This window comes from Nicrophorus vespilloides, unplaced genomic scaffold (assembly GCF_001412225.1).
Source record: "Nicrophorus vespilloides isolate i.1.1-1 unplaced genomic scaffold, Nicve_v1.0, whole genome shotgun sequence".
In the NCBI taxonomy this organism is placed as follows: domain Eukaryota; kingdom Metazoa; phylum Arthropoda; class Insecta; order Coleoptera; family Silphidae; genus Nicrophorus; species Nicrophorus vespilloides.
In genome coordinates this window covers 83,719-111,105 of record NW_017097809.1, presented here as the reverse complement: position 1 = coordinate 111,105, position 27,387 = coordinate 83,719, and the positions used below count along the sequence as shown (strand labels likewise).

General features: G+C 29.4%; 1 protein-coding gene across 1 annotated transcript; it reads left to right on the top strand.

Moving 5' to 3' along the window:
• Positions 1 to 792: 792 nt before the first annotated feature.
• LOC108561047 lies at positions 793 to 27,181 on the top strand. Its single transcript, XM_017918820.1, has 7 exons — positions 793 to 883; positions 17,310 to 17,411; positions 21,378 to 22,605; positions 24,032 to 25,343; positions 25,404 to 26,655; positions 26,719 to 26,940; positions 27,004 to 27,181. Exons 2-7 carry the CDS (start codon positions 17,334 to 17,336, stop codon positions 27,133 to 27,135), a joined length of 4,224 nt encoding a protein of 1,407 aa, XP_017774309.1. The 5' UTR covers positions 793 to 883; positions 17,310 to 17,333; the 3' UTR covers positions 27,136 to 27,181.
• Positions 27,182 to 27,387: the final 206 nt, after the last annotated feature.

Here is a 27,387-nt window from a genome sequence, read left to right as displayed (position 1 = left end):
ATTCGTAATAAATTATTTGCATATTTTATTTAAATTTGTATGAAAACTAGATATGATAAAAATATTTGTTACAAAACGTTTAAAGAAATCAACATTATAATAATGTGATTTATCGAAGAGTTCTGCATATTTATTCTATCTTTGTAAATTAGATGTAAATATTTTAGTACATTAAAAAGAATTTGTTTCAAAGTATTTTTTTTTCAAAGTAATTTTGGGAAAAGATTTATTATTTGGCTTCAAATAGTTTTATTTATTTAGATATTTTAATGTAGTAGATATTTATGTTCGAAACATTTATAATATTTGCAATTTTTTAAAGAAATCAATAAAAATATCGAAAATATTTTAAACCAGTCAGTTTTATATACATTTCTATAAATTCATTAAATTTTAGATAGTATACTTTAAATGTATTAGATAAACAACATATCGATTAATCTAAGTGCTTCGTAAAATACTTATTTTCAATAAGTCTTGAGGCAATAAGCTTTCAGCAATTTGCGAGTCTCCAAGTCTCCAGCATCGCATTTGATTGACTTGTTTACGTGTGTCTGGCTAATGCAATGTGACTAAACGAAAGGTTTATGCGAGGGTTATCTCATAAAATATCTCGACTTAATGATTCATTCTCTTTAACACTCAATAATATTAAAATGCAGAAAGTTTATTCAAGAAATGTATGCATTATTAAAAAAAAACATAAGTCATTTCCAGTAATAATAATACCAATTACATAACGATTTTAAATTGATCTCACGAATTTATATTAATATTTGTACTTTGTTGCAGGATTTCATCAGAAGACCAATTGATATAATAATAAAGGAGAGCGAACAAAATCTACGCCCAGACGTCAAGTTTAACAGGATTTTATATAGAGGTAAGAAAGAATTTCATTTACACCCATACGTTTTTTTTCTCTCTTTCTTTTTCTCTCGTTTCATTTATCCACAACTTCATTTGTGGACAATTTGAATAAATTCTTTGCATGCCGATCTAATAAACGCCAACCGTATTTACGCTCGCATAAAATAAACTCATTTTATATTTATATTATTTATATAGTATGCAATTTGGTAAATGATGTATAACATATAGAAAATATTTCTCTGCAACCTTCAATCATACAGGAATTTTGCAATTACCACTAATATTTCTTGTGCAAATACTTGTATAATATATTAACAAAATACGTTATTATTTATAACTAGCTTGAAACTACCATCACACAAGTCAGCTATTTTTATTAAATTTAAAATAATTATACATACAGCAATATATCTTATTGTGCTGCTTTGATTAGTCCGGATTCACTACAGTCCGGTTTAAATATTTAAAATAATAATAATTTTTTATCGTTTTTCAGTCAAATCTTTATTTGAGCATTAATTTTTGTATGAATTTAGTTTCTTGATTAGTCCGGTTTCAAACAGTCCTGAACCGATTACCCGCACTATGCGAGGTATTGCTTTAGTTTGAAAACATAATACAATTATTCGCCTTTAAAAATTGAAAGTTTTACTTTTGTCATGAGACTTGAACTATTTTTGTACGTGATTTATATATTAAATAATTGATTACACACCTACGTTGAAAAGTGAAGTATTTGACATTGATAGATTTAAAAAAAAGCCACCTTTTATTATATTTACATATGTTTCAAATTATCTAAATAAAATTTATAATAAGGAAATAAGTAAGAAAAATGAAAAATAAGTACAAAAAATAAAATAGTTCAGACTTCTTGAGCTTATACACATATGATTATTCGTAGATAATCTATATCCAAATGTTTGAAAAATATTTTTTTAATTCTCTTAATCTCTAATCAATTTAATTTAGTTTAAAACCTTTATGTTAATTATTTTTTTGCAATATTTATTGTTCGTCATTAGTCAATATATTAGAAGACTATTAATTATTCATATTGACTAATAAGTTAATTAATTTTCAACCCACAGTATAAATTTTGTACGATATTTTGATTGTTGTTGAATAAACACTTCAGAGACTGTTAAGGTCAAGAAGCAGGTAGCATTTGGTACACACGCTAAAAAAATGAAATCCTGTTTATTTATTTAACACTATACACATTTTCTATTTATTTTTAATTATTAAAAACTTGAATTATGAAGTTTATTTGTGAGTTTCTTACTTGGTTAAATGTTTTTTTTTTTAAATGAGAAGAATATGATTTTATTTCAAAAGTATTAATTAATTAAAATAAGACTTGAACCAATGGTCAAAATTATGTCGAGAAAAATGTTTAAACAAAATATATATTATTAATTTATTTCTTATTAAAAACAAGAAACACAAAATATTTATGCTTATTAATATAAAATTATGGTATCAGAGGTGATCAGAACTTGACATTAATGATGATGCAACTGATGATCTTAAAAGTACACGATATTTTTTTTTATTATAACGAATGATAATAAGGAATAACGTAAAACGAAACACAGAATTTGATCCTTTCACTTGAGTGAGTAATGCAAAAAGTCCAAGAGGCACGGAGAGCCTCACTCGCATAATAGTTCAATATATTATTTATTTATGTATTTATAACCAAGGTGAGGGCGTTTAACCTTTATGTCATTTCAATAAAACCAAGGATAAGCCTGTGTGGGACAACTGCGATACAGTTACATTCACTTCTCTCCCATCTAAAGCCACGAGACCAACACTCAAACCGTTTTTGCACTGTTTTTTTTCGATTTTGTTTTCGCACTTATGGAAACATTCTCCGCGGACGTACAGTTAGTTATTAATATGCACCGATACCGGTTGAAAAATCGCAAGAAAATATTGATCAACCTCCAACATCTCATGTCTGTTATATTGATTGCATTACGATTACAGTTGCATCTCCTTTCCTTTTCATAAATACAAATATATACGAAATAAACACTACAAGTGAATATAAGAAACGTTGTAGTAATTTATCATAAATAAAGCTCTATATTAATTGTATTTATTTAGATTAGATTAGGATTATAGTCACATCTTCTTTTTTTTATATACCATGGGGCTCACATTGGTGGCTATGTTGCAAAATTCATTTCATTCGTAAAAATAGCGATTGTGAATCTACGTGCACTCTTTGCTACCAAAAGGTTGCCGACCCATGCTATATACTAAAACATTGATAATAAGTAAATAATATAATTCTTGAATCCAGTTTAAATACAAAGGTAATAAAAAACTATTAATAATAGATAAATACTAGGAGGGAACATAAACGATCGTCGTAGCAAAATACCATAAGTAAAGCTATGCCTGTATGAGTAATATCAATTATCCATTATATAATTTTATTGGCGGAAAGAGCTCTGATCTACAACAATTAACGTCGCAATAAATATTACTTTTACTTTAATTAATTGTGTGTAAATCCGTTTCTGGTTCGATTATATAATTTCATCGATTATTAATTGAGAACTACAACTAAAATATTAGAAAATTAATTCATATTCTGATTTACATTTTAATTTTAGGGAAATTTTGTCGGGTTCAAAATATTTTTTACTGCATTAAGATGTTTTAAATATTAGAATATATGGATTTCAACTATAGTTAAACTGTGTTTTGTTCGAGATGAATATTTATGTAAATCAGCTGCTGTTAATACGTTTTCACCTATTCAATGACTCTTTAAATCAATCATGTTCGAAGTATGTACATGCATTTGTACCACGTCTTCAAATGACACATATCTTGTTGCTGTCACTAGTTGCGTACTATTTCTTATTTCATTTCATGCTGATTTCCCTCTGCGATTTACTATTATTATTGTTTTTTCACATGACTAAGTCTATTTTAAGATCAGTAACTTCTATAAACAATTAATCATATCTTATTATACACAATAAAAACTATTGTGAACAACATATGTTTTCTAATTTGTTTTGAAACTATTCATTTAACTTTAACTTCCACTTTTTTTCGTTTACTTATTTTAGTCTATTTAATTATTTATGATCATGTAAAACTAATTATTTCTTCAGTTTTTTTTTGTATATATAAATATTCAATTAGGTAAATTCTGTCTTACGATGTTTCTTTTTTAAAACTTAAATTTAATTTGTGATATGTGGACTTTACAAAAAAACATATATTTATATTCAGAAGGGTTATATTTTGAATAATGTTTTTTTTTTCAACTAAATTATTACCTGCTTTAAGAATTTTGGTAACAAAGTACGTGAGGATGTTAACGGAATACCATTATTAAACCAGATTCATATCCAAATATGGAGTATTTCTCATATAAATCATCACTTCTTTAAAACCCTGAACATGATTCAAAAATTTTAATGCATGGAATTTTCTCCATCAAAATATCAAAAAAAAAAGAAATGTATAAAGAATGTTACTTTTATGATTTTGTTGTTTAATAATTTTATGTATAAAGTACAATTTTTAATTAGAAATATTTTTATTTTATTGAAGGAAATAATAAATTATTCTATAAATTCTTCAATTTAGTTAATAAAGTAAATTTTATTGTTACCGTAAAATACAAATATAATTGGTTTTCAGAAATATATTTAACAAATTTTATTTTTGATTTGTATAAATATAAATCTCTAGATATAAATAATGGAAGATTGTAGTTCGAAATGAGAACATGAAACCTTGACAACCAACTTACGTGAGGACACGTCCTTAGACACAAACTCACACAAAAAATATATCGATGCTTATCTTCTGAGAAAACTCACTAACGAAAACTTTACCTCTCTTTTGTAACAAATGCGTGCGATACAAATCTGATCCAAATTAGGCATTTTTTTGTGAAATGATGAATGGTATGAATGTATGAAAAAGTTGTTGGATAATTGTATAACAGATGTATGGAGATAAGAAACTATGATCACTGCGGCTATGTTGTGCGAACGATCTTTTCATTATTGTATAGGAAATAGGAACGGAAAGATATATGTGTGTACGTATTCGTTCCGTTCATTGTTCCAAATCCATATCCAAACACAACAAATCCTTTCGCAATCCACTTATGTCAGATTATAAATCATAATTTATTCCGCTTCGAGTTTATAGATCCGACAACAATAACAATTTAAAAGTGGAGTAAGTTTAAAAAATGTTCTTAAGCTATTTTCGAGTATTAATGGTTCGTAGAAAGTCTCGATAATTCGAGTCAATTTTGGAATTCAATAGAAGAAATTCCAAGTTTTAAAAGGGAATGTCTTGAAAGAATGTAGATCAATTACTTATTTCTTAAGTTATTTCTTTCACTCATTTTCTTTATAAGTATAACATTAATGATTACAATAAATTACTATTATTAATTATAATACAATATTATTTATCTATAACTATTTTTTCCTAATTGTTCACCTTGTACACAAAGTAAACCCTTATCTAAAAATGTATAAATTGGATTTTTTTTATTGAAATTAACAATAGATCTTTTGGAATTTTGATTCTGATCTACTAAAGAACAAAGGACGCAAAGTGATCAAGGTTTTGATTCAAATTTCAAGGCCAGAGATGAAAATCTGTGAACTGTCTAAAGGATTGTTACAACTCGTATTATTTATCTTTATTCCAAGGCAATGTTGTTCAGGAATAATACAAATCTTATCTACAGATTGATGTAAAGTCATTAATTGGATTTAAACCAGTTTTTGAACAACATAAATGTTTATTTACCTTTTCCTCTCTGAATATAATATGAATATATTATTCATAGTAAGAAAGGATACAATTACGTGTTTTATCTTAAAGTAGACTTAAGTTATCTTCAGTTGAGTTGACTTTAGTAAAGTCATCTTATGTTAAGTCTACTTAAATTAAATCAAATTCAGTTAAGATGACTTAAATTAAGTTATCTTAAGTTAAGTTTTCTTAAATTAAGTAATCTTAAGTTGAGTTGGCTAATATTAAGTCTACTTAAATTAAGTCAACTTCAGTTAAGATGACTTATAGTAAGTCTACTTAAATCAAATTATCTTAACTTTAGTTGACTTATATTAAGTCAATTTCAGTTGAGATGACTTATATTAAGTCAAATTCAGTTAAGATGACTTAAATTAACTTATCTTAACTTGAGTTGAATTATATTAAGTCGCCTTATGTTAAGTCTTCTTAAATTAAGTCAATTTAAGTTGAGTTGACTTAAATTAAGTCGTCTTATGTTAAGTAAACTTAAGATAAATTTACTTATATTTAGTTTTCTTAAGTAAAGTTGTCTTAGTTAACCTTTAACTACTCGCGTCGTGTTCTAAGAAATGCAGTAATATATGTGGTGTTTAAAATACAACGCGCGAGTAGTTAAAGGTTAAGTCAACTAAAATTAAGTTATCTTAAGTTTACTTTATCTTTTTGTCCCCGAAAATAATATAAATAAATTTGTTGGTATTTGTTCCACTCGGGAATATACATAATAATTTACTCGTTCATTCAATATTTAAATACGTGAATCAATTAGTTTCTCATCAACTAAAAACTGCTCATTCTAATGGAAAGTATTAAGTACACTAATAATACGGTTTCGTTAAGCGCAAAATGCCAATTTTGAAAATGATTTAATTGCAGTTTTTCGACTAAACTCTTCAATCATTTCCATTCGTTTCACCAAGAACGTTTTCATTAACGCCGGGGCCAGGCAATGCGGAACTCTGCAATTAATTTCGATCTAATCCCACAGCAAAAATATGTAACTCCTATATAATTTAGATGCTAGGATTCAAGGACATAAAATATATTTACTGAGCTCGCACTTTAATTTAATTTAATTGAATAAATCTTTCGTATTTATGTGCTCTATAGTTTGAGTCATTGCGGATCATTAACTTTTAGAGCCATCTAACGGATTAGCGTATGGCGAGTTAAATAACCGTACAGGGATGGACTAAACAATAAATTTTATTATTCGATAAACATAACAAATGTTTCTAGAAAATTTGCTAAAATTTATAATTAATCCAATAAATTGTCTTCCGTAAATATAAAAAAGAAATTTGGAATGAAAATAGTAGTAAATTGAAACAGAAAAAAAAAACAATTAACTGTTATAAAGGCAAGTGTTGGCATTTCGTTAATAATTTTATATTAATAATATTGTAGGTGTAGACGTGTTGTTTATCACTGATCTAATACCATTCATCACGTGTATACAATAGAATGTTATAGATGGCATTCCGAGTTCTAGTTTCATAACAGTAAATTAAAATTAAAAATAAGCGAATGCTCATATCTGTGATCGCAAACAAAAGGCTGTAAACATCACTGTAAGCCAGCTTTCCACAATCCAATCTACTAAACCATCAGGAGCTTCGAGCTCTTCATTAGCTCTAAATAAGGTAGAAGTGTATGCAGAATCCATAAAATATATTCTGCTCCATTTCCATTGAACCAATACGAATGTATGCAGGAAACGGACAAAATATCCATAAAGTTTTCTCACAGTAAAACAAATAATTTATATTTTAATTATTGACAGTTTCATCATACATTTGCTTACAATATTTTGTTTATTTAACGTTGTTTTATTGTTTACATTAACTTAAAGTTTTTATTAAAAAAAATACTTCAGCAATTAATAGCATTATATAGCATTAATTTATATGAAGTTAACTAAAAACTACTCTATCACCAATCCAAGTACTATTTACATCATACGTTGCTTAACTTTGATCTGGTATGAATTAAATAACTAAATATTATAACAAAAATAGTATGGTAAGTATTTATTTTTTACTTCCTATTAACCTGTACCTGCAAGAAATACTGCAGGTATAGAACGATTAACCGGACGATGGAATTATTTAGCCTAAAACCTTTTGCATTGCGTTATTGCAAATCAAGCCAACTTTCTAAGTGTACGTTTTCATTTTATTTTAAATATTGTTTATCTTATCTTAAGTTTACTTATATGAAATAATTTTAAGTTAAGTTGACTTAAATTAAGTCATTGCATTGCATTATTGCAAATTTAGTCAACTTTCTAAGTGCATATTTTTTATACTTTTCGTATTTTTGAAATATGATAGATATTCTAATAATGAACATAGTTTTCTTAATTAATTTATAGAAATTGGATGAAAGAAACTTAAATCAAATTAGGGCCTATATTTTTTTTGTATAAATAATGTAGAAATTAAATCTGAATCCGGATATGTAGAAACGAATACTATATTCCTAATAGAAATGATTACATTGGATGAATGAAGCGTTAATTATTTGCTTGATTTACATACGTGCCTACACTATGAAAACCATATGTTCATATATAGAATAATCCATACCAAACCCACGAGAATATATTTTTTATGGAGAAATGGTTGAGTTTTAAAAGAAAACACATTTCTTTTCATGTGGGTTTTTAGAATAATTTTAACTACTCATCCATCTTATATAAGGCAACCCACTAAAAAAAACGGTTACTCCGTTTACAGCCTTTTTACGCAGTTATTGTTATGAAATTATTACTATTTTGGAAATACCATCAAGATTATTGTTGTGCAATTACATTGCAAGTATAATAAATTTGAAATGATTACACTTGCTATATGGAAATTAGACTTCTTGAAGTTAAAAAATACTGCAAAGTTTTTCTAAACAATACGTTCACATTGTAGTTAATTAGAGATATAATGTGGAGAAGTGATGTAACTTAAAGTTATAGTTATTTATTATCAATGAAGTATCCATTTACAATTTAGTAGAACATAGATGATTCATCTTCCGATTTGAAAGTTAGAATGTATGACAAAATCTATTAAAAGTTTATTATATAACAATAAACAATACTTTCTTCTTTCATAACTTACTAGTCTATTCAATAAATTATAGTTTTTAGATCAATTAGCATAAACGAAGAATATCAGATTATAAAGTACAATTTATTTTTTATATAATGTATATATACTACAGCTCAATGGTTTCCAAATTTTGATGTTACTACGCCTCCCTTAAAAATATTTAATCATTTGGCGCCTCCCCTTAGTCCGCGTCTCCTGAGGGATGTGCGCCTCACAGTTTGGAAAACGCTGCTGTAGCTAATGATTATATACTATAGAATTGACTTGTTGGATTGACAATATTGTACGTTAATGTGAATATATGTACGTTCGAACGAGGTAATAATAATCGAATGTACGTTAAGTGAGAGCTGACTGTATATGTTAATTATGTTTTATAAATGGAATCTTTTAGAAGATTTATTGAGTATCCTTTTGGTATGGTGTATGAATTGGAATCCATGTCTATAAAATGCAAAAGTAAAGAGAGAACTTTGTACAAGTTGTGTATTAAACGATTCGAAACTGGCATTTTCTACCGGTTATCAATTAAAATAATGAATAGTTGGTATGATAATCGTCGATAATCGTGAATGCTTGCGACTGGTATGTCAACCTGCACAATGCGATTGTGAGAAAATGGGTGTTGGATAATCGTCGGCATTTCTCCATAAAATAAATATTAATTAAAAGCGCTCCTTACTTATTTTAATACCGAGCAAATAAATATTGAAAAAAATGCGGAGATTTATTTGTTAAGCATTTTTTTGTTCTCCATGGGAACGCGCGCGTCTGGACGTCTGTATATTAAGATAGAAACATTTCGATTTTTGCATATAATGGGCATCAGCATAAAACGCGCCTGCAACAATTTCTGCAACATGACAAGCGATTTATGTAATATTTTGATTTACGGCCGTGGCTCTCGTTCCATCCTTATACTTCGTTTCATGTTCTTCATCATCTCTCTTCTCCTCCTCTTCTATCTTTTCCTACCATTCGACTCGTCTTTGCCGCATTATGAATGGCCATTGTTTTCCCTCTTCGAGTGCGTAAAACGCGAAAATTTGTTATTCATGAACGAAACCCACATGTAAAAATAAATATAAAAAGAGTAAATAAAACAATAATAGCACGCTGTACGCGAGTTGCATTCGGTGAAAAATTGAATAACATTGCTTTGGGATTGTATACAAAATGTATCGCTCGCATTGGCGAAATTTGTGTCAATGTTTTTTTTCGGTCTTTGAGTTAAACGTATGCAGAATTCGTCAACTTGACCTGTTTTTCTATATAAACTAAATAATACAAAATATACACGAACAACAGTGACACAGAAATATTTTGTGTTTAGTAACAATATTAGTTGTTACACAATGCATTTGGTAGTTTGAAAGTATTTTCATGTTGTCTGCAATAAGTTTATTCATTTATGTATTCAAAATATTCATATTCTTGACATGATTATTAAATGCTACAATGCGCTGTGAATATTTTATTCAACTTTTAATTGCTTGTAGTTATTGTATATCTAGTTATTATTTAGAAACTGTACAATTTATAGACAATTTGAATAAAATATTTTTAAGTAACATACAAATCGATAATATCATCTATGTACAATAAAAAATTTAAAGATTAATTTATATAACAAAATTAATTTTGTCTTTATTAAATTATGTAATGAAATAAACATAAATAAAATGTAAATTTTTAAATGTTTTTACATTTACAAAAGTATATATGTTAATTAAGATAAGTAAATTTACTTTAAAACTGTACTTTTAACAGAAAAAATGTTCGAATTTCGTAAAATTCTCTCAAAATAAACAGGTTTTTGATCCATAACTACTTAACTTCAAAATATGTAACATGTTGTACATATTTATTCAAATAATTGTAATTAGAATAGAATAGAATATTTTAATTAATTTTATTATATAACTTCAATAATTACTATAGAAATCAAATTCATTACAATAATTGATATAGAAGTAACTAATGAAAGAAATTATAGGAGATTTAACATTATGACTCGATTATTTAAAATTATTTCAAATTGGTAAATTTACATTAGAATTGAATAATTGATAATTAAGATAGTTTAATGAATCTTGAATGAAAATATAAGATTATGTCATATTTTAAAGACTATAATTATTAACTATAAATTTGAATTTAAAATAGATAATTGTATCAAAACTAGAAATTGTTATAATTTTTCTATTATAATCACACTTCATTCAAACAAAATCTTAATTTATTGGTACACTGATCTTATATAAAGCAATCCAAGGCATATGCCGACTTCTCTTTCTGAATAATAAACCAATTAAGATAATCCACTACTTTCGATGTATATTATGTACATTTCTCCTTATATCATTTACAGCCAATTTAAGATAAATGAAAGTATTACAAAATTAAGGCGGTATCAAAAAATGTCCATCTATTATATTTAGTTGATCTTGCATCAGTATAAATTAATTTATTAACTTTCTACGATTCAATTTCAAGAAATATTGTTTATTTAAAAATTAATAAATATATTTGCGGAAATAAAATCTAATAATCTATTGTTTATGTATTTTTTATGTATGCAATAAATTATAGTTATTAAAATAGTTATAAATGGATGGATGCAAATAACAAAAGGTTTTAAATATATTAAAGGCTATTTCGCCTTTTGCACATAAAATTTAATATACTTATTCATAGCTATCATTTCATATTCGAAGACTTTAAAATCCTTTGTGAGTGGTTCATGAAGTGAAGTGACTATAAATGGAACAATGATCATTTACGTATAAAAGTAATTGCGTACCATTTTTTTTTTCAGAATTTATTTATGATTTGCTCCTAAAATTTAGTTTGTTTTAAAAATTTCAAACCGGACTATAGGAAATCCGGACTGATCCAGTTTATATGATTTGCTTTAAATAGTCCGTTTATGTAATAGTAGGATTACCATTATATATTAAGTTTCCCTTTTGCTTGAACGTTGACGAGGTTCTTTATAAATATATTTTGTGTTGATTTATTTGATTGTACTTTACGCACTACTTGGCAAATCTATACTTAATTAAATAGATGTGACTTGTACATAGTATTTTTCGACTATAAATTGTAGACAAGTATTGCAGAGAGTGTAGTCACTTAATTAATTATATTGTATACTGTATTTAATGGTATCTTGTAAACTCCACTAGAAAATCAATGTAATTATCCCAATAAGGTGTGTCTGAAGTAAGAGTATAGTCAAATGTCTTTCAAACACTAAAGTGCATTGAACAAACCTAAGTTTGACCTACTTCGTTAATGACTAATTAATAATTATCAAACAAACTTTTCATTTCACATTTTTTACAAATGATCTGCTTTTCTTCCATCTCCGATTCTCTTCTCTGTAATTTAGTTAAATGGACTTTCTATATAAGGCCAAGTTCAGACAATTTTATTTGAAGACTCTCGCATGCAAAACTAATAAACGTAAACGTGTGAATGTTTTGGGTGTGTTGTTTGCAACTGTGTATATGTATACATATTTGTGTATATATATTCGTATTTGTATATATGTATTCATACTTATATATATGTATACATAATTTTGTATATGTGTGAGTGTAGTTTAAGCTGCTGATAAAGTTTCTCTCGGCCCGAAGCCAACATCAGTCACTCAGCCATGACCTATCCGTAATATCCGTGTACATAACACACGAAACCAATAAGAAGAAAAGACCACTTGCTTATGTCCCCTTTTTTTGTAGTTGTTGTTATTGTCCATCGACTACTTTCAATTTTGTTTCGATAATTCGACAACAACGAAGTCCAAATCAGAGGATCACGTAATTATAGTGATTTCGTCCTTAAACTTTAACCCGCACCAAAAGTGTGTATGATTCAATAAGCATATACAAAAGAGAGAAGAATATTAACAAAAAAGAGAATGTAGTGGTACAATTATTTCAGGTAATCAATTTAATTATCGAATAATTTGCTAGTTTCTATGTATATAGTCATCACTTTTTTTGGATGGGTAAATAACTAGTAATTAATACTTTTTATGGGAATCTTCTATAGAACGATTTTTTAAAAAGTGAAATTTGGTGAGATTTAGTTTGCGTTTGCATATGAGGAAACGGATAATTAATTTCCATTTTTAAACTTTCTCGGATTTGGGCCAAGTTCAATATACTTGCTTGTGTTGGGTGGATGGATGTTGTTCGGTTCGGATTCGTATGGAGTCGTCGAGAGATTTCTCATTATCGTGTCCAATCCGATCCATTGGTTGGTAAAAGTTGTTCAGCAATAAATATTAATATATTTTACTACTTTAACAGAAGACGGAGAAGAGTGTATTTAGTACGAGCGAAAACTGATATAGAGAAATTGTTTGTTGACGGTTTAATGGAAAGGTCTATGTTAAGGCATCAAAAAGGAGATTAATCGATGTTTTGAATTAGAAAATTGCTTTCGGTCTGCTACAAATTTTGTTTTAATTTCATTCTTGAGTGCTGTTCTTGCAAATAGTCAAGTTATGATCAATTAGTATATTTTCTCAATAACTATTGTTCGATTCATAAGAATTAATTTGTACTATATTAATCTTAACCCTTAATTACTAATAATTGAACAATTATAGTTAATTAACAAATTATTAAAGTATATTCATTCTTAAGAACTTCAAAAAATCAATATTAAGACTTTTATTTAAAAATATGATGTAGAATACATCTTATAAAGTGGCTTTCTTCTTCTTTCCACCACCTTTCTCATTTAGCCTGTGCCTTGCACAATTTCGCCACAATATGCCGTTTCTCAGTAGGAACTAAATGCAACATTTAACAGAGGGTAGAAATATAAACAATTTTCCAAAAACGGGACTCTGCGCTTCTTTACACATGGATTGGGATGAGTCTCGGGAGGGACATGATTTTGATTTGTAAGAGTTATAATATGGTTTTGCTCACTTGTTAAGTAATTTATCAAATAAATATTAATTCTTTAGTAACGTCTGAGAAAAATACTTAAGATTATCATTACTTTTTAAATACTTGTATAATGTTTATTTTTTTAAATAAACTAATAATCAAATATACTTTCTTTATACATAGGTAGTATCCGTGGAAACTTCTAAAGTGGCTGCACTTTTTACATGCCAAGTAATTTTTCAAAGAAATGTCAATTCTTCAGTAGCATATGCGAAGCATTCTTAAGTGTACCATTACTTTCCAAATACTTGTACAAGACTGCGTTTAATTGCCGCAAAACATTTAATGTATTATTAATTTGATATTTTTAAAGTATAGTTAACAAAAGTATAGTTAAATCTAACACAATCAATTGTTTTTGCTTCATTCTTTATACTTTAGTTATAGTGAAATCCCAATATATTACTTTTTCCTACTTATATACAATTTCGATTTTGAATATGGAAAAGCAAAGACAAGTTTTTATTTTAGTTGTATTTCATTTTATTTAAAGTAATTCATGTAACTCATGCAGTTATGGAAACTCGTTATTGTAGAAACTGTTATGAAATAATCCAGTTTTCATTTTAAATTGATAAGAAAGGTTACGTTAGTTTTATATGAATATCGAAGTAAATATGAAAGTTCAAAACAGAAATTATATAATAACTGTATATGAATTACTACTGTAATAAAGTTGTTATATATATCTATAATTCGTATTGAAGATATAAGCAAAGGTTTTTATTTGTTTATTAAACATCTTAACGAATAAATTATACATAATTATAAAATTGTGCAATATTTCTTGTCTGATATTACCTAAAATAGTTAAAAAAATATTTATTGGCCATTTTTTTAATATGTAACACATTTTTCTTTTATTATAATTATAGATACACAAGTTTTTTTTTTGTATTATTTAAACTGTGATCTAATTAATTGTACTAACATTATGTCTTTTGTTAAATTATCAAAAAGTATTTCTAAATTAGTCATTTTTATACAATAATTTTCCATATTAATATCGTTTCACTATTCTTTCTTCCTTTATAATATACAATAACAATTTAATAAAATAAGATGTATTTTTTTTTCACTCCAAAAAGTTATTGATTTTTTTTATCAAAATCGTATAATATTTTAGATCCAGTTTGGAAATAAGTATGTTGTTACAGCTTATTTAGTGAAATATTCTCGTGCAATGTGTTTGCAGCTATGCATATGGAATCTTTTGCATACAAAATACTCTAGAATTGGAATAACACGTACGGAATTCCGGTAACAATTTATTTTCTAGGTAAAAAAAACGAACGCACGTGAATGGTTTATCACTTCAAATAGCAGTTGAGAATTTGAAAAATTCACTGTATATTGGAATAAAGCTTTTAAATAATATATTAAACCTTTATAAACAAACACAAATAAATACATGAAATACTCCAGTTTGCAAAGTAAAAACAAAATAAAATTGCATAAAGGATTATTTACACTGCATAAACTTCATTTGACATACAAAATGCGTCTATTGTTATATATATATTTGTTATATCCGTTACACACAATGGATTTAAAGGGAAAGTGTTAAAGGGAATAACATTCATGTTAAAGTGAATTGTAGTATTAATTATATTTATAATCCAATTAATAATCATTCTTATATAATTATCTTTTCTTTTTTAATTGTTGCATAATTTACCAATTTTATATTTTTGTAAATTAACAAATTTTCTTATAAAAATTATGGAAATAATCTACTTTTGATGATGCTCCCATGTGTTTAAGAACAATTTAAATATCTGATACAATTTTTTGATCTTGAGATAATTGAAACAAACAATAAGAAGTGGTGTGATCCGAAATATGGGAAAAGTTTTGCAGAACATTTCGGCGTATGGGAAAGTGAAATAGAGCAAATGTGGGGCATATGATAATAAGATAGTATTTTTAATGGCTGCAACCGAATGAAAGTAAAGACTTTTTCGGCCTCGGGAGGTCTGATTCACTTTCTTTCCGATTCTCTTTCCTCTCCATCTTTCTTTCATCTCCATCGTCTCTACAAAGCAGACTCCGCTCCTCCTCGGTATTAGAAGACACCCTTGGGCATTTTCGGACTGCAGTCTGACATACTTACTATTAATGGATGGGTAGTAGCAAATTAATTAACAGCTCCATTCCGATTGACCTCGGTGCGACGAATCAATCTTCTGCACTTGGAGAATTCCTTGGTGAAGGCAGTATTTAAAGGAGCAGTGTAATTGCGAGACGCGATTCCACAAAATACACCTGACTAGAAAAGCCTTTTTCCTTTTCGATTTTGTGCTTTCTAATTGTTTTATTGCGTGTACGCAGTTGCCAACAAAGAGTCATTAATGTCTTGGATTAATCGGTTTGCAGGTCGCTAACATCAATTAAAATAGTACTTACGTTTCTATGTTCTACAAGATGTCATGCATTGATATAAAAGAAAACAAACATCTTTAGTGTATTTAGAGAATTCAACTTTAGTACATATTTTCAAAAATGGAAATAATTATGAAATGAAATAAAATAGAAAAAAAAAACAATATACAGAAATAATTACAAAAAAATATTAATAATAATCTTAATTTAAATAAATAATAATTTTAAATATTTGAGCAAAGAAATTGTTAAATATGAAAGCTTTAAGTAGGTAATATTGGATATAGTTTGAATGAATTTGAGGTCATTGTCAGCCCTTTCACGCATTTAGCTCCTACACAAGAAGGCCTCTAACTTTCAATGATCATATGACTTTCTTTACATTTAAAGATCATATCTCATTTACAGGACTTTCAAAAACCGTCATAGCTTAGCGCAATCTTGATTATTGTTCTCATTGTTAATATGACCTTGATACAACTAAACCTTATTGCATTCTAAAAAAAAAATATTTAAAAAAAAATGAGTTACGGTTACGCACTATGCGTATATTGCGGCTTCGATCAGTCCGGTTTGGATATTTCAAAACAAAACAAAATCTAAATAGATAGTACATAAATTGATTTCTCAATACAAAAATCATTGGTCTTATCCCTTTATATAATTACACTTCAAATCTTTTTGTTCTGTTTCTTTTTTGTAAATATTTAGTCCTTCGATTCAAAGATTCCGAGATATTGGTAGAAGGCAACGTTTTACTGTATTTGACTCTCATTGCTTTCGATTATTCAAACCATCAACCATAAGTAAACATTATTGTAATAACACCAAATTAAAAAAAAAATCAGCTTCTTGACTTGAAACGGAAGTTTGTGAACTAAATTCGAGGAAGATTTTTGTTGTTGTGGTCAATTTGAATATCGAAACGATGAGGAAATTACTTTTGATTAGTGTCTTCGAAAGAAGAAATTGTTTGGTAATTACCACAGCCCGTCTAGTGAATCGGTTAAGAAACTTATGTAATTCATAGTTGAACGGTTCGGTTGGCTACTGGTCATTAATTAGTGTTAATTACATTTTATTCAATCTTTTTCTTTTCTGTTCTTATTAACTATAATGCAATACTATTATAATTATTAAATGTGTACGTGTGTATTTTCAGTGATGCCGCATTCGATAACCTTCCATGGCTACAGTGGTTAGCCATGCGATGCGACGATTTGCTTCTTCACCGGATGCGAACTTCTCCTCCTGTGGTTTAAGGGTAGGCTGATTCTTACAATTATTTTTCTCTCGTTGCGAAACAGCACATGCATAAAATATTAGTTTCACCATCGTCCATTAATTTTCCATGCCGTCGTATGCTTTTCCTCTTCTTTTTTTTTTTACAAATATTTTACTATATATTATGCCTATATGAAAATAGACGCGCGATTGCTTACCAAGAGGAAGTTAGATGCTGCAGTTAATAATACCAATGGCAACATGATTAATCAAACTGGTCTAATGATCATAAGCCAAGCAAATCACCATTACCACTTATATTTCTATCCCCAATCCATTACCATGCTCAGCCTTTGCACATCCTATAATTTGATTGATTCTAGTCCTTTTTACGTTATTATTCATTACAAACTTGCAATTTTTCATTCATTTTTTCACATCTTCAATATTAAATCATTCTTCTTAGGTACTTTTTTCTCATCATTTTCTAATAACATAACCAGATAGACACATATTTTTTTTAATTCTATTTTTCCTAATATTTTCTGAACGTAAATACTCATGTTTTTGCTATTATTACATATAAATTTGTCTATTAATTTCTTCTTGGTGAATTTCAAATATTTTTTTTTTATAATTTTGTGAAGTCTTGAAAGCTACTTTTTCTTTTAATTAATATAATCAAAATAAATAAAATATTATAAATAATGTAAATGACAAGAAAAGAGACAAGATCTTGATTTATGTATCATACATATCATGCAAAATTATAAATATTCTAACCTTTACTCCAATGATTCTCCTAATTTATAAACTAACTTCAATATCCTGACTCGAGTTCGAATGAATTTGAAGCCTGCTTAATAAAATCAATAATTAAAAAGGAAGAGTATGAAAACGCATACATAAATATGTAAAATTTGAAAAGAAAGTAAAATTTAAAAATAATTGCAAACTTTATAATTTATAAATTATTAGAAATATTCACATTTTTTTGACGAAAGGTCTTGTATTTATATAAATTAATTAATTGAATTATGTTAATGTCAAGATTATAATTTAAGAAGGAAACTAAACATGACATAAAATGAGACATTTTATCATTTAAATCGAAGTAATTTTTATAAAACCTCAACAATTCATATGCGTAATTTATAAATTTCTATTAAAATATTTGATTGAAATTGAAAATAGCATTGACTTAAACTTTCTTTAACTATAAAATTTAATTAATATAGTTTATTAATATTTGTACTAACTGGTAAACTTTCTTTATATTTATTCAACTGCTTTTAGAAATTGTAAATTCAATGTGATAATATAATAAAATATTTAAATTAAATCTATAGACTTTTAGCGTTGGTAATTAGTGATTTTATGAATAGGTTTCTTTTCCAGGTCGTTCGTTGTGCGAACGTGTAAATGCATTCGTTTATGTTCGCAAATATTTCGCTTTCATTGCAGATTTTCTCCTTCTGTAACAAAACCATAAACATTTATTACTTATTTCTAATACTATTATAAGTATTTTTTTTATTGGTTCTAATTTGCTTCAAAAGATTATTAAACAAACTTCATAGAAATTGTAATATATAAGGTACATAACATTTGTTTTAACTAATTTAATTTAATGAATTAGCTTGTATTGTTCGTTTCCTTCCTGTAATAGAGTAGACATAGTTCCTTAGTAATTAGCAATGTAAGAACAAAGATCAAGCTTGAAACTAAACATATGCAATGAAGGTGCACTACAAAATTTCCCATAGCATTTACAAGTCTTTAGTAGAATTAAAGTAAACTCACTTAAGCAATTTATGTAAGAATATTTTAATTTAAAAAAATATATGTTTTCACATCATTTTGCATCTTTTAAAAAAATCCTAAAAATATAGGAAAAAAAAAAGATTATTGTTATTATTATTATTAATGCATGCAATATTAAAATTCATTTTAATTAAAAATTTAGATTTTAAGATAATCAGAAAGTGAGTGATTTATATATAGTTTCGTGTGAGAGTGAAATGCGAAAGTTATAGCAACAAATATTGTTAATAGTTTAAAAGAGAACAAGATTTATATATGTGTGTTTTGACTTCAAATCTTAAGAAAATGAAAACAAATGAGAAGGTTATCTAGTTTATTAATATATTAATTAAATGCCGAAGTTGAAACAAGAAAGGTCATTTGACGTCTTGTTATGATGAGAGGATTATAAAGTAGGTCTTTTCATAAAATTTAATTATTTGATACATAATAGTATTTAATTTGATAAAGCGAGTTTAAAATAATAATTATTAAATTATATAATTTAATTAAGATAATTTAAAACAATTAATTACTTAAACATTACTAATTAATTAAACAATTTAGCTACAATTAATTTTTTAGTAAATATTAATTTTTTATAACTTTATTTTCTGATAGGTCGTCCTTTCGACCTAATAAATTTAGTAATAACTATTTTTTCTGGGAAATATCATTAATAAATATAAGAAATGGAAAGTAAGTTTTAATATTAGGAAGTTAAAGAGGAAATTTTCATTGTATTATTTATTATCTTATTATTAATTCAGCTTAAGATATGATTAAAATCAATTAAAATATGCATATCCTGCATAGAAATTCCTTGTACTAAACCGATTTCGCAGCAATTAGAATATTAAATTCCGTAATTGCCATAATTGCATTCTGCACAAGAGCCTCTCCATATACATCGCATTATCGTTCGAGCGAATTCATTTAATAGTCCATAAATGTATAAAAAAAAAAGGAATCGAAAGTCTTCAGGAAGTGTCGAAGTTCTCGTGCCTATTCTTCCGACTATTGCGTTGGAAACAATGAAATAATTTAAATAAATGCTATCGATCGTTCGCCTACTAAGCATATTTGTTATTAAAATTAAGTGGATCTGCCTGCTTCTTCTGTTTTATTCTTACAAACAAATAAAAAATAACAATAATAACAACAGTAATATTCTGAGCAATCAAAGGAAAGTAACGTAAAAGTGCTCGCACGATATCATTTTCTCTGCTTGTTAAACTCCCACACTTTGCGACAATGAAAGTTTTCCCAAGACTCATCATCATCGCTCTTTATTCATTCACCTTAAGCACATCTTTTTCTTTTGAAGAAGAAATAGTAATGCGTTGAAATAAAAGAAGAAAGAGTAGTTTGAATTATAAACGCGTCAAAAGGGAAATCAACTTAATACTAGTATTAAAGATGTGACAATAAAAAATAATTTAATACACAGCATACACATTAAACATATATGTCACAGCTATTATTTGTTGTTTGATGACAGATGTCATTGGTATATAATAGTTAATATATATGATAGATATTTATGTATAATTCACACATAGTGTATAAGTAATATATGTAACAATAAAGACTAATTAGTTTAATTTAGATAAGCGTTATAATATTGTACTTCTATAACAGGGGTCGGCAACCTTTATGAAGCAAAGAGCCACTTGCCTGTTAAAATAATTGCATTTTTACTAGTAAAAATAAATAACATAACCTCCACTGTAAGAGCTGGAATCCTGCAATCGTTTATCACAAGAGCCGCAGTTGTCCACCCCTATTATATAAATTTTAATACAAACAATATTAATAATTATTTTTAACAATTTTGGTACAATTTATATTATTTATAATTATATTATCTAAAAAAAAATATTTGTTCGATAATGGTTTTTATTAATTGATTGTGTTGTTGAGAAATTATATTATTTATTTTAGTTTTTTTAATATAATTATTAACTGTTTGTATACATTTGTTAGTAGAATACTAATTAGATTTTTTTTTGATGAATGAAAGTTTCTTTTTGATTCCGTATCTTCTTTTCCATTGGATTTTTATCTTCGACATAAATTAATTTCGCTAATATTCGCTTTCTTAAAATGACCGTTCTGACTAATAGAAAGTTAAATTATTCACTAAGCTATGTTAATTATAGCAAAAGAATAAAACTGATGAAGTTGTTTTTATCTTTTCCAGAGTGAAAATCCTCGTTGGTCGCAGGAAAACGAGAGTTCTTTGAGCAGATCCATGAGGTACGCGGACCCTTGGTTGTACGACAGCGTCAGAGGCAGTCCAAATGGATTGCTGCTGGCACCGGCGCTGGTATTATGCTCATGCCCAGATTACCTGAACGGTACGAAAAGGTCCAGCAAAAAGACCCCAACAACTTGCAAGAAATGCAAGGCAACCCGGTTACCGTTCCCAAGCGGAGATTCGAAATTCGGGACGGTGCGTTGCTTCCCCACAGCCACATTGGCTCAAACCACTCCAACAAGAGCTGGTACAGTTAGAGTAACATCTTCCTCGAGACCATCCATCCTCCCAGCTGCAGATCCTTACGATCTTATGAGAAGATCTCGCCTCTCTGTAACCGAGAGTCCTAACCAGTTCAGGGCTCGTTCTGTGTCACCAAGCAAAGCTCGCAGCGACTCCAAGAAGCAGAAACCTAAATATTCTACGGTGGGAAGACGTTCTATACTGGAATGCAATGTGAACCCGTACGACCTTATGTCCACCGGACACGAGGAGAAGGACTCTAGCATAACTTTAGTGAACGGCCAAAGAATCCGAGTCCGACCTCCGATCTGCGAACCCGACTACGAGGATGTCCAAGTACGAAAAAGCCAGATCCCAAAACCCAGCAAAATGAAACCGAAATCCGCGACGTCGTCGTCTCCGAAGTCGAATGAAAAGGAGTCTGAATCCAACCGGTTTAAGTCCATATTGAAGAAGCCCACTGCAACTTTCAGTGACACAGATTCGAGCCACGGACCCGAGCGCAGCCCCTCGCCGGCCCATAAAACTGGGTCACACTTTTACCTACCTTTACCAACGAGTCCACCCAGGAAAAAGGTACAATTCTTGGTCGAACCAGCACACTCCAAAACACCCTTAACACCACCGCCTCCACCGTCCTCTCCTCCACCGCCACCACCCATAAAAAAGGAGATCAAGCCGGAGAAAGAGATCTTTTACGAATACAAAGAAACAGTAGATCCCATCGAAGAATTCTACGATTACAATGAGGAATTAAAGGACGAAGTCTTCTACGATTGCAACGATGTTGCAGATACACCCAAAGTGAAAGAGCAAACAGAGTTGTACGAGGCGAAAAAGGTTGTCGAAGAACAACACATAAATCAAGATGCAGAAGAAGAAGCATCGTTGCCAAAACCGCAGACCGATAAAAATAAAAATGCTGCAGGTAAAAATTGCTAATAACTAGTTTTTAATGTGCAAATCTTCTTCATCTATTTATACTCTCAGTCTCGCTTATTCGAATCCTACAATAAAAACCGCAATTAAATTTCTTTTATAAAAACAAATTACTAACATCTTTAATGTATAAACATCACAGGCTTAAACCTGGTGATAAGTAAAATTCTAATATAATATTTTTTTACACTATTTTAAATTGAAATATATTCAAAAATAAATTTCGAAATGAAAAATTATTTAAATTTTCGATGGTATTGGGATTCTTTGATTATTAATTGGTGCTTTAGGTTTGAAAAAAAAAATAACGCGAATCGTTGTCTCTCCTTCTCTCTTCGTTTTCTGTCTTCACGAGCCGAAGGAAAAATTAAATATGCGGAGTTTTAAATTAAATACAAGGACTTTAACTAACCGCAACAACTTTCGCTAACAAAACGAATGTAGAACGTTAAACGCAAAACCAGTATTTCAACAAAAACAATAATAATTTCAAAAGTCTAGCAAAAACGGACATTTTTTTTTCGAGAAAATACAAATAAACATTTCTTATGCTAATAAATACATAAGATATTATTATATATTATTTTTTTATTACTTAGTTTACGTACTTCTGTCTGACCTTTCGTACAATTATATTTACGAAAAGTATTCAAATTTCGTGATGCTCGAATGCGGTTTAAGAATTTTTTAAGTGCTTTGAAATAGAAGTTACGTGTATATTCTAGTAAAATTAACAATTCACCACATTAAGTATTAATGTGTAATAACTTGCAACAAATGATTAAAATATATGTAAAAGAGAATTTTTAAATTTATATATAGCTGTGAAATGGATTTCATTTCTTTGTAAAATATTTTATTATTTAATAACTAGAAACATGTTTAACGCTGATTAAGAATAACATAACATTATTATATATAAATATTTTATGGTTAAAACGATTTTAAATAATTCATTCCCCATTATACAAATATGAAATTATATAGATTTTCTTNGATATTTACATGTATTTATTAATAGATCTATAATTACGGTTATCAAATGCACGTTCCAACAAGAGACGTTTGTTAAGATAACGGTTGTCATTAGAAGCAATTTACGGTTTCGACATCAATTGAAAAATAATCTACGAACAAGAATGTATAAATATAGCATTTTCCAATATTACGAAATACCTACATACAGTATGGATACGTGGATAACATCGACTTTGTTCCATAACAGAAATTGTGCGCGAAATATCGACAGGATTCGCCCGTGGCTTTACATTATTATTAAATTTTTTATTATAAGTAAAAGAGAAATTTTCACATTCGCAGCGCTAATTTCATTATAATAATGCACGAAATCTTCTTTTAATATATGTTTGTATATACAACACTATTATTCATTTGTATTTTTTCATTATTCCCAGCGGTGCGTTCGTGCAAACTTCGCAGATCTGAAAGTGAGAGATCAGTCAAAGATCGGTCTCGCAGTATCATCTTTTGCGATTCGATGGCTTTGAGAGGTAAAGCAAAGAAAACTGATTCGAGGATTGTCTTTACCGCTGAAGATCTGGAGCGTCTGGATGGCATCACTAATGCGAAGCTGAGTAAGATTAAACCTGCGGAACCACCTCCAGAACCACCGAAGCAAGAGGTTAAGGTTGAGGTTAAAGAAAAAGTTAAGTGTGAGATCAAAGAAGAAGTTAAATTTGAGGTCAAGAAAGATGTTAAGTTTGATGTCAATAAGGATATTAATGAGGAGATGCCTCCTTCAGCTCCGCCGAGGAAGAGGAACAGTAGGATCAGAGAAGAAAAGTTGGAGGATGAAGATAAGGTTCTGATTAAAACCTATCAGGAAGCTGATAAGATCTTAATAAAGACGGACTATCATCAGAAAGAGAAGAACAGAACTATTCTGCAGATCAACGCGTGTGAGCCGAGTGTCCATAAACTAAAAATAAAGAATGAATTTCCCGAAACCAATAACATCAACACCATCTCAATAACCGACAATCATTTAGGAAAAACATCTATTATGATCAATGGGGATGATTGTTATTCCACTATTAAAGTCTGCGATGAAATACCGCTGTATCATTCTTCGGTTGTTGTTAAAGATTCTGGTATCGTCATTGAAAATAAGAAGAGCAGTACGGTGTACATAACCGGCAATTTCGTGAATCCTTTCATGGAGGAGAAAACTTTGCCGGAGACCAAAGAAACCATGAACGACGATATCTTCAAGTGTTTGAATGATCCGGTTGAAGCTGTCAGACTTAATTTGGTTCCACACGTTTGCGGCAAAGCGCACATTAAAAACACGCAGCCCATATTGGAAACATTGACTGAAGAAGAGAAAGTAAAGAAGTTCATTGAAGAGTCTTTCATAAAATTGAGGAATAATAACATATTGGATCTGGATGATAAAGACGTTTGCTCGGAGCACAGTTCTTCGACGCAATACGAAATTATGGACCATGGATCTGAATGTTACACGGACCACAGTAATAGGAGTTCCATAACTGAAGAAGAATTAAATGCAAGAACCAAGTTTTACGAGTTATTAGCTGATTCCGCTATCGTCGAAGTCTCCGAAAGCGAAGATCATCATTACGAAAGCATAAAATTGAACCCGGATCCAATTTATGAAGAGATTGAAATCCCGCCACCTTTACCTGCAAATCCACCGCCGTCCAGTATAATGGACGATTTACAATTAGACAAGGAATACACTACAAGGTAATATATATATTAATTGATATAATTGGAATAATAGTTTATTAAATATTATATTTTTAGATCCATTTTTGAAGGTGCTTCAAAATATGACATCTTGAGCTACCTGGTTGACGCGAAGGAACGCGGAATCATCCCTGAAGACAGCTATACTTATAACTTTGGAAATTCTGATGTAGTTATAGAAGAAGAAAGCAAAGAAACTAATGAGACTCCTTACAACAGAGTTTCACATTTGAGTACGGTCAGCGATTCCAGTGAAGATAGTTCTTTGGTGATGCCATGCTCTTTAACGGATGATAAACGAAACGCAGAAATTGAAAGAAACGATTCTGGAGTTGGCTCCGAAACTAGCAAGAGTTCTTTGAGCAAATACAGAAGTAAGCCGGACATAATTAATATCTGCTGCGAGGATTGCGAGGCTAATCTTGAACCGAACACCGAGCACGAACCTTTGGTTTGCAGAAAGTGCATCAAAAAGAGGACCGAACGCAAGGAAATCATTACAGAGATTGTAGAAACTGAGGAGAAGTACAGCAGAGATCTTCAAATTATTTTGGAAGAGTTTTATCAGCCTATGCTTGTGGCCGGTCTACTGACAAGCGATCAGTTATCTGCAATTTTCTTAAACGCCGAAGAGCTGTTGGAAAATTCGCAAGCTTTAGCTGAGCGTTTGAGGGACGCCGTTGAAATTGCCGCAGAGCAAGGAGACGAGGATTTGCAGACTGTAAATATTGGAAAACTGTTTTTGGAAGCCGCTCCAATGCTGCACGGATTTGAGACTTACTGTGTTCGCCAAGGACCAGCCAGTTTATTGTTAGCAAGTCTCGAGAAGGAAAAGGAGCTGTTGAGAATCTTTCTGAGAGTATCGCAAATGGAGAACACGGTATTGAGAAGGATGAATTTGAACTCGTTCTTGATGGTCCCAGTGCAGAGAGTTACAAAATATCCGTTACTTTTGGCGAGGCTGTATAAGGTTACTCCGACACACCATGAAACCAGAGAGCAGTTGAAGGAAGCCCAACACAAGATCGAGTTGCATTTAAGCCACATGAATTCAGAGACGAAGGATGTTCCTAGCAAGCTGTGGCGCAGGATTAGCAGCATTCCTGGAAGGAGGTCGAGTTCCGAGATGGACTTGGTTAACATAAAATTGAGAAAGATCGCCGTCGACGTGCTCGAGTGGAACCACGACGAGGCCAAGTTCGCATTGGAAGGCCGACTGCTCTTCACCCAACCGACTGATAACAACTGGAGGAAAGGAAGAACTATAAAACTGACACCTGTAAACGCGTTGCTCGTAACGAACGGAAAGGTCAGTATGAATTTGATACTCTCGAATTGAATTACAACAATTTGAATTTGTGTATATTTACAGTCGACATCAACACGGAACGATCCAACAGACGACAGTTTGGTGTTTTCCAGGCAGGCTGGAATCAGAGATGCAGCCTTGTTGTTAGTTAGGGACAAGAACGGTCGTTACACCTTACTTCGAGAACCTTTATATCTGGATAGATGTGTTATAGCAGCTGATCCCGCCTGGCAAAGTTACTTCGAAGTACAAGAACTCTTGGGCAAAGACACGTTTATATTTAAGGTAATTACACAACAAGATTCCTGATGTAACAATTACATTAATCGCATGCAATTTTTATAATAGGCTGAAGATGAAGAGCAGACCAAAGTGTGGTACAAGCAGTTGCAGTATTACGCCCAAGGTATGGGAGCCTGGAGGAAGAGAAGAAACGCCTTAGCCAACATCATGATCAACGGAATGGGACTGCGTTCATAGTACTCGAAATACGAAGAAAACGAATAAAAATACGAAAACTTAAATTATATTTAAATTAATATATTATTATTATTTTATTAATATTTGTAACATGTTTATTTTGATTATACTATATATACATATATAATTTTTCCTATGTAGCACCTAATTAAAAATTTCTCTGTAAATATGTTTAGTAATTTAGCTGTGATATTAAGGAAGTGGTCTACAATATTTCTATTTTTCGGGAATTTATACTATTATTATTATTTC

Excerpts from the sequence above, each read along its gene's own strand:
- LOC108561047 (XM_017918820.1), top strand. The coding sequence starts at position 17,334 with ATGGCTACAGTGGTTAGCCATGCGATGCGACGATTTGCTTCTTCACCG. Across the intron at positions 22,606-24,031 it reads TAAAAATAAAAATGCTGCAG|CGGTGCGTTCGTGCAAACTT; the intron begins GTAAAAATTGCT and ends CATTATTCCCAG. Across the intron at positions 26,941-27,003 it reads AAGACACGTTTATATTTAAG|GCTGAAGATGAAGAGCAGAC; the intron begins GTAATTACACAA and ends TTTTTATAATAG.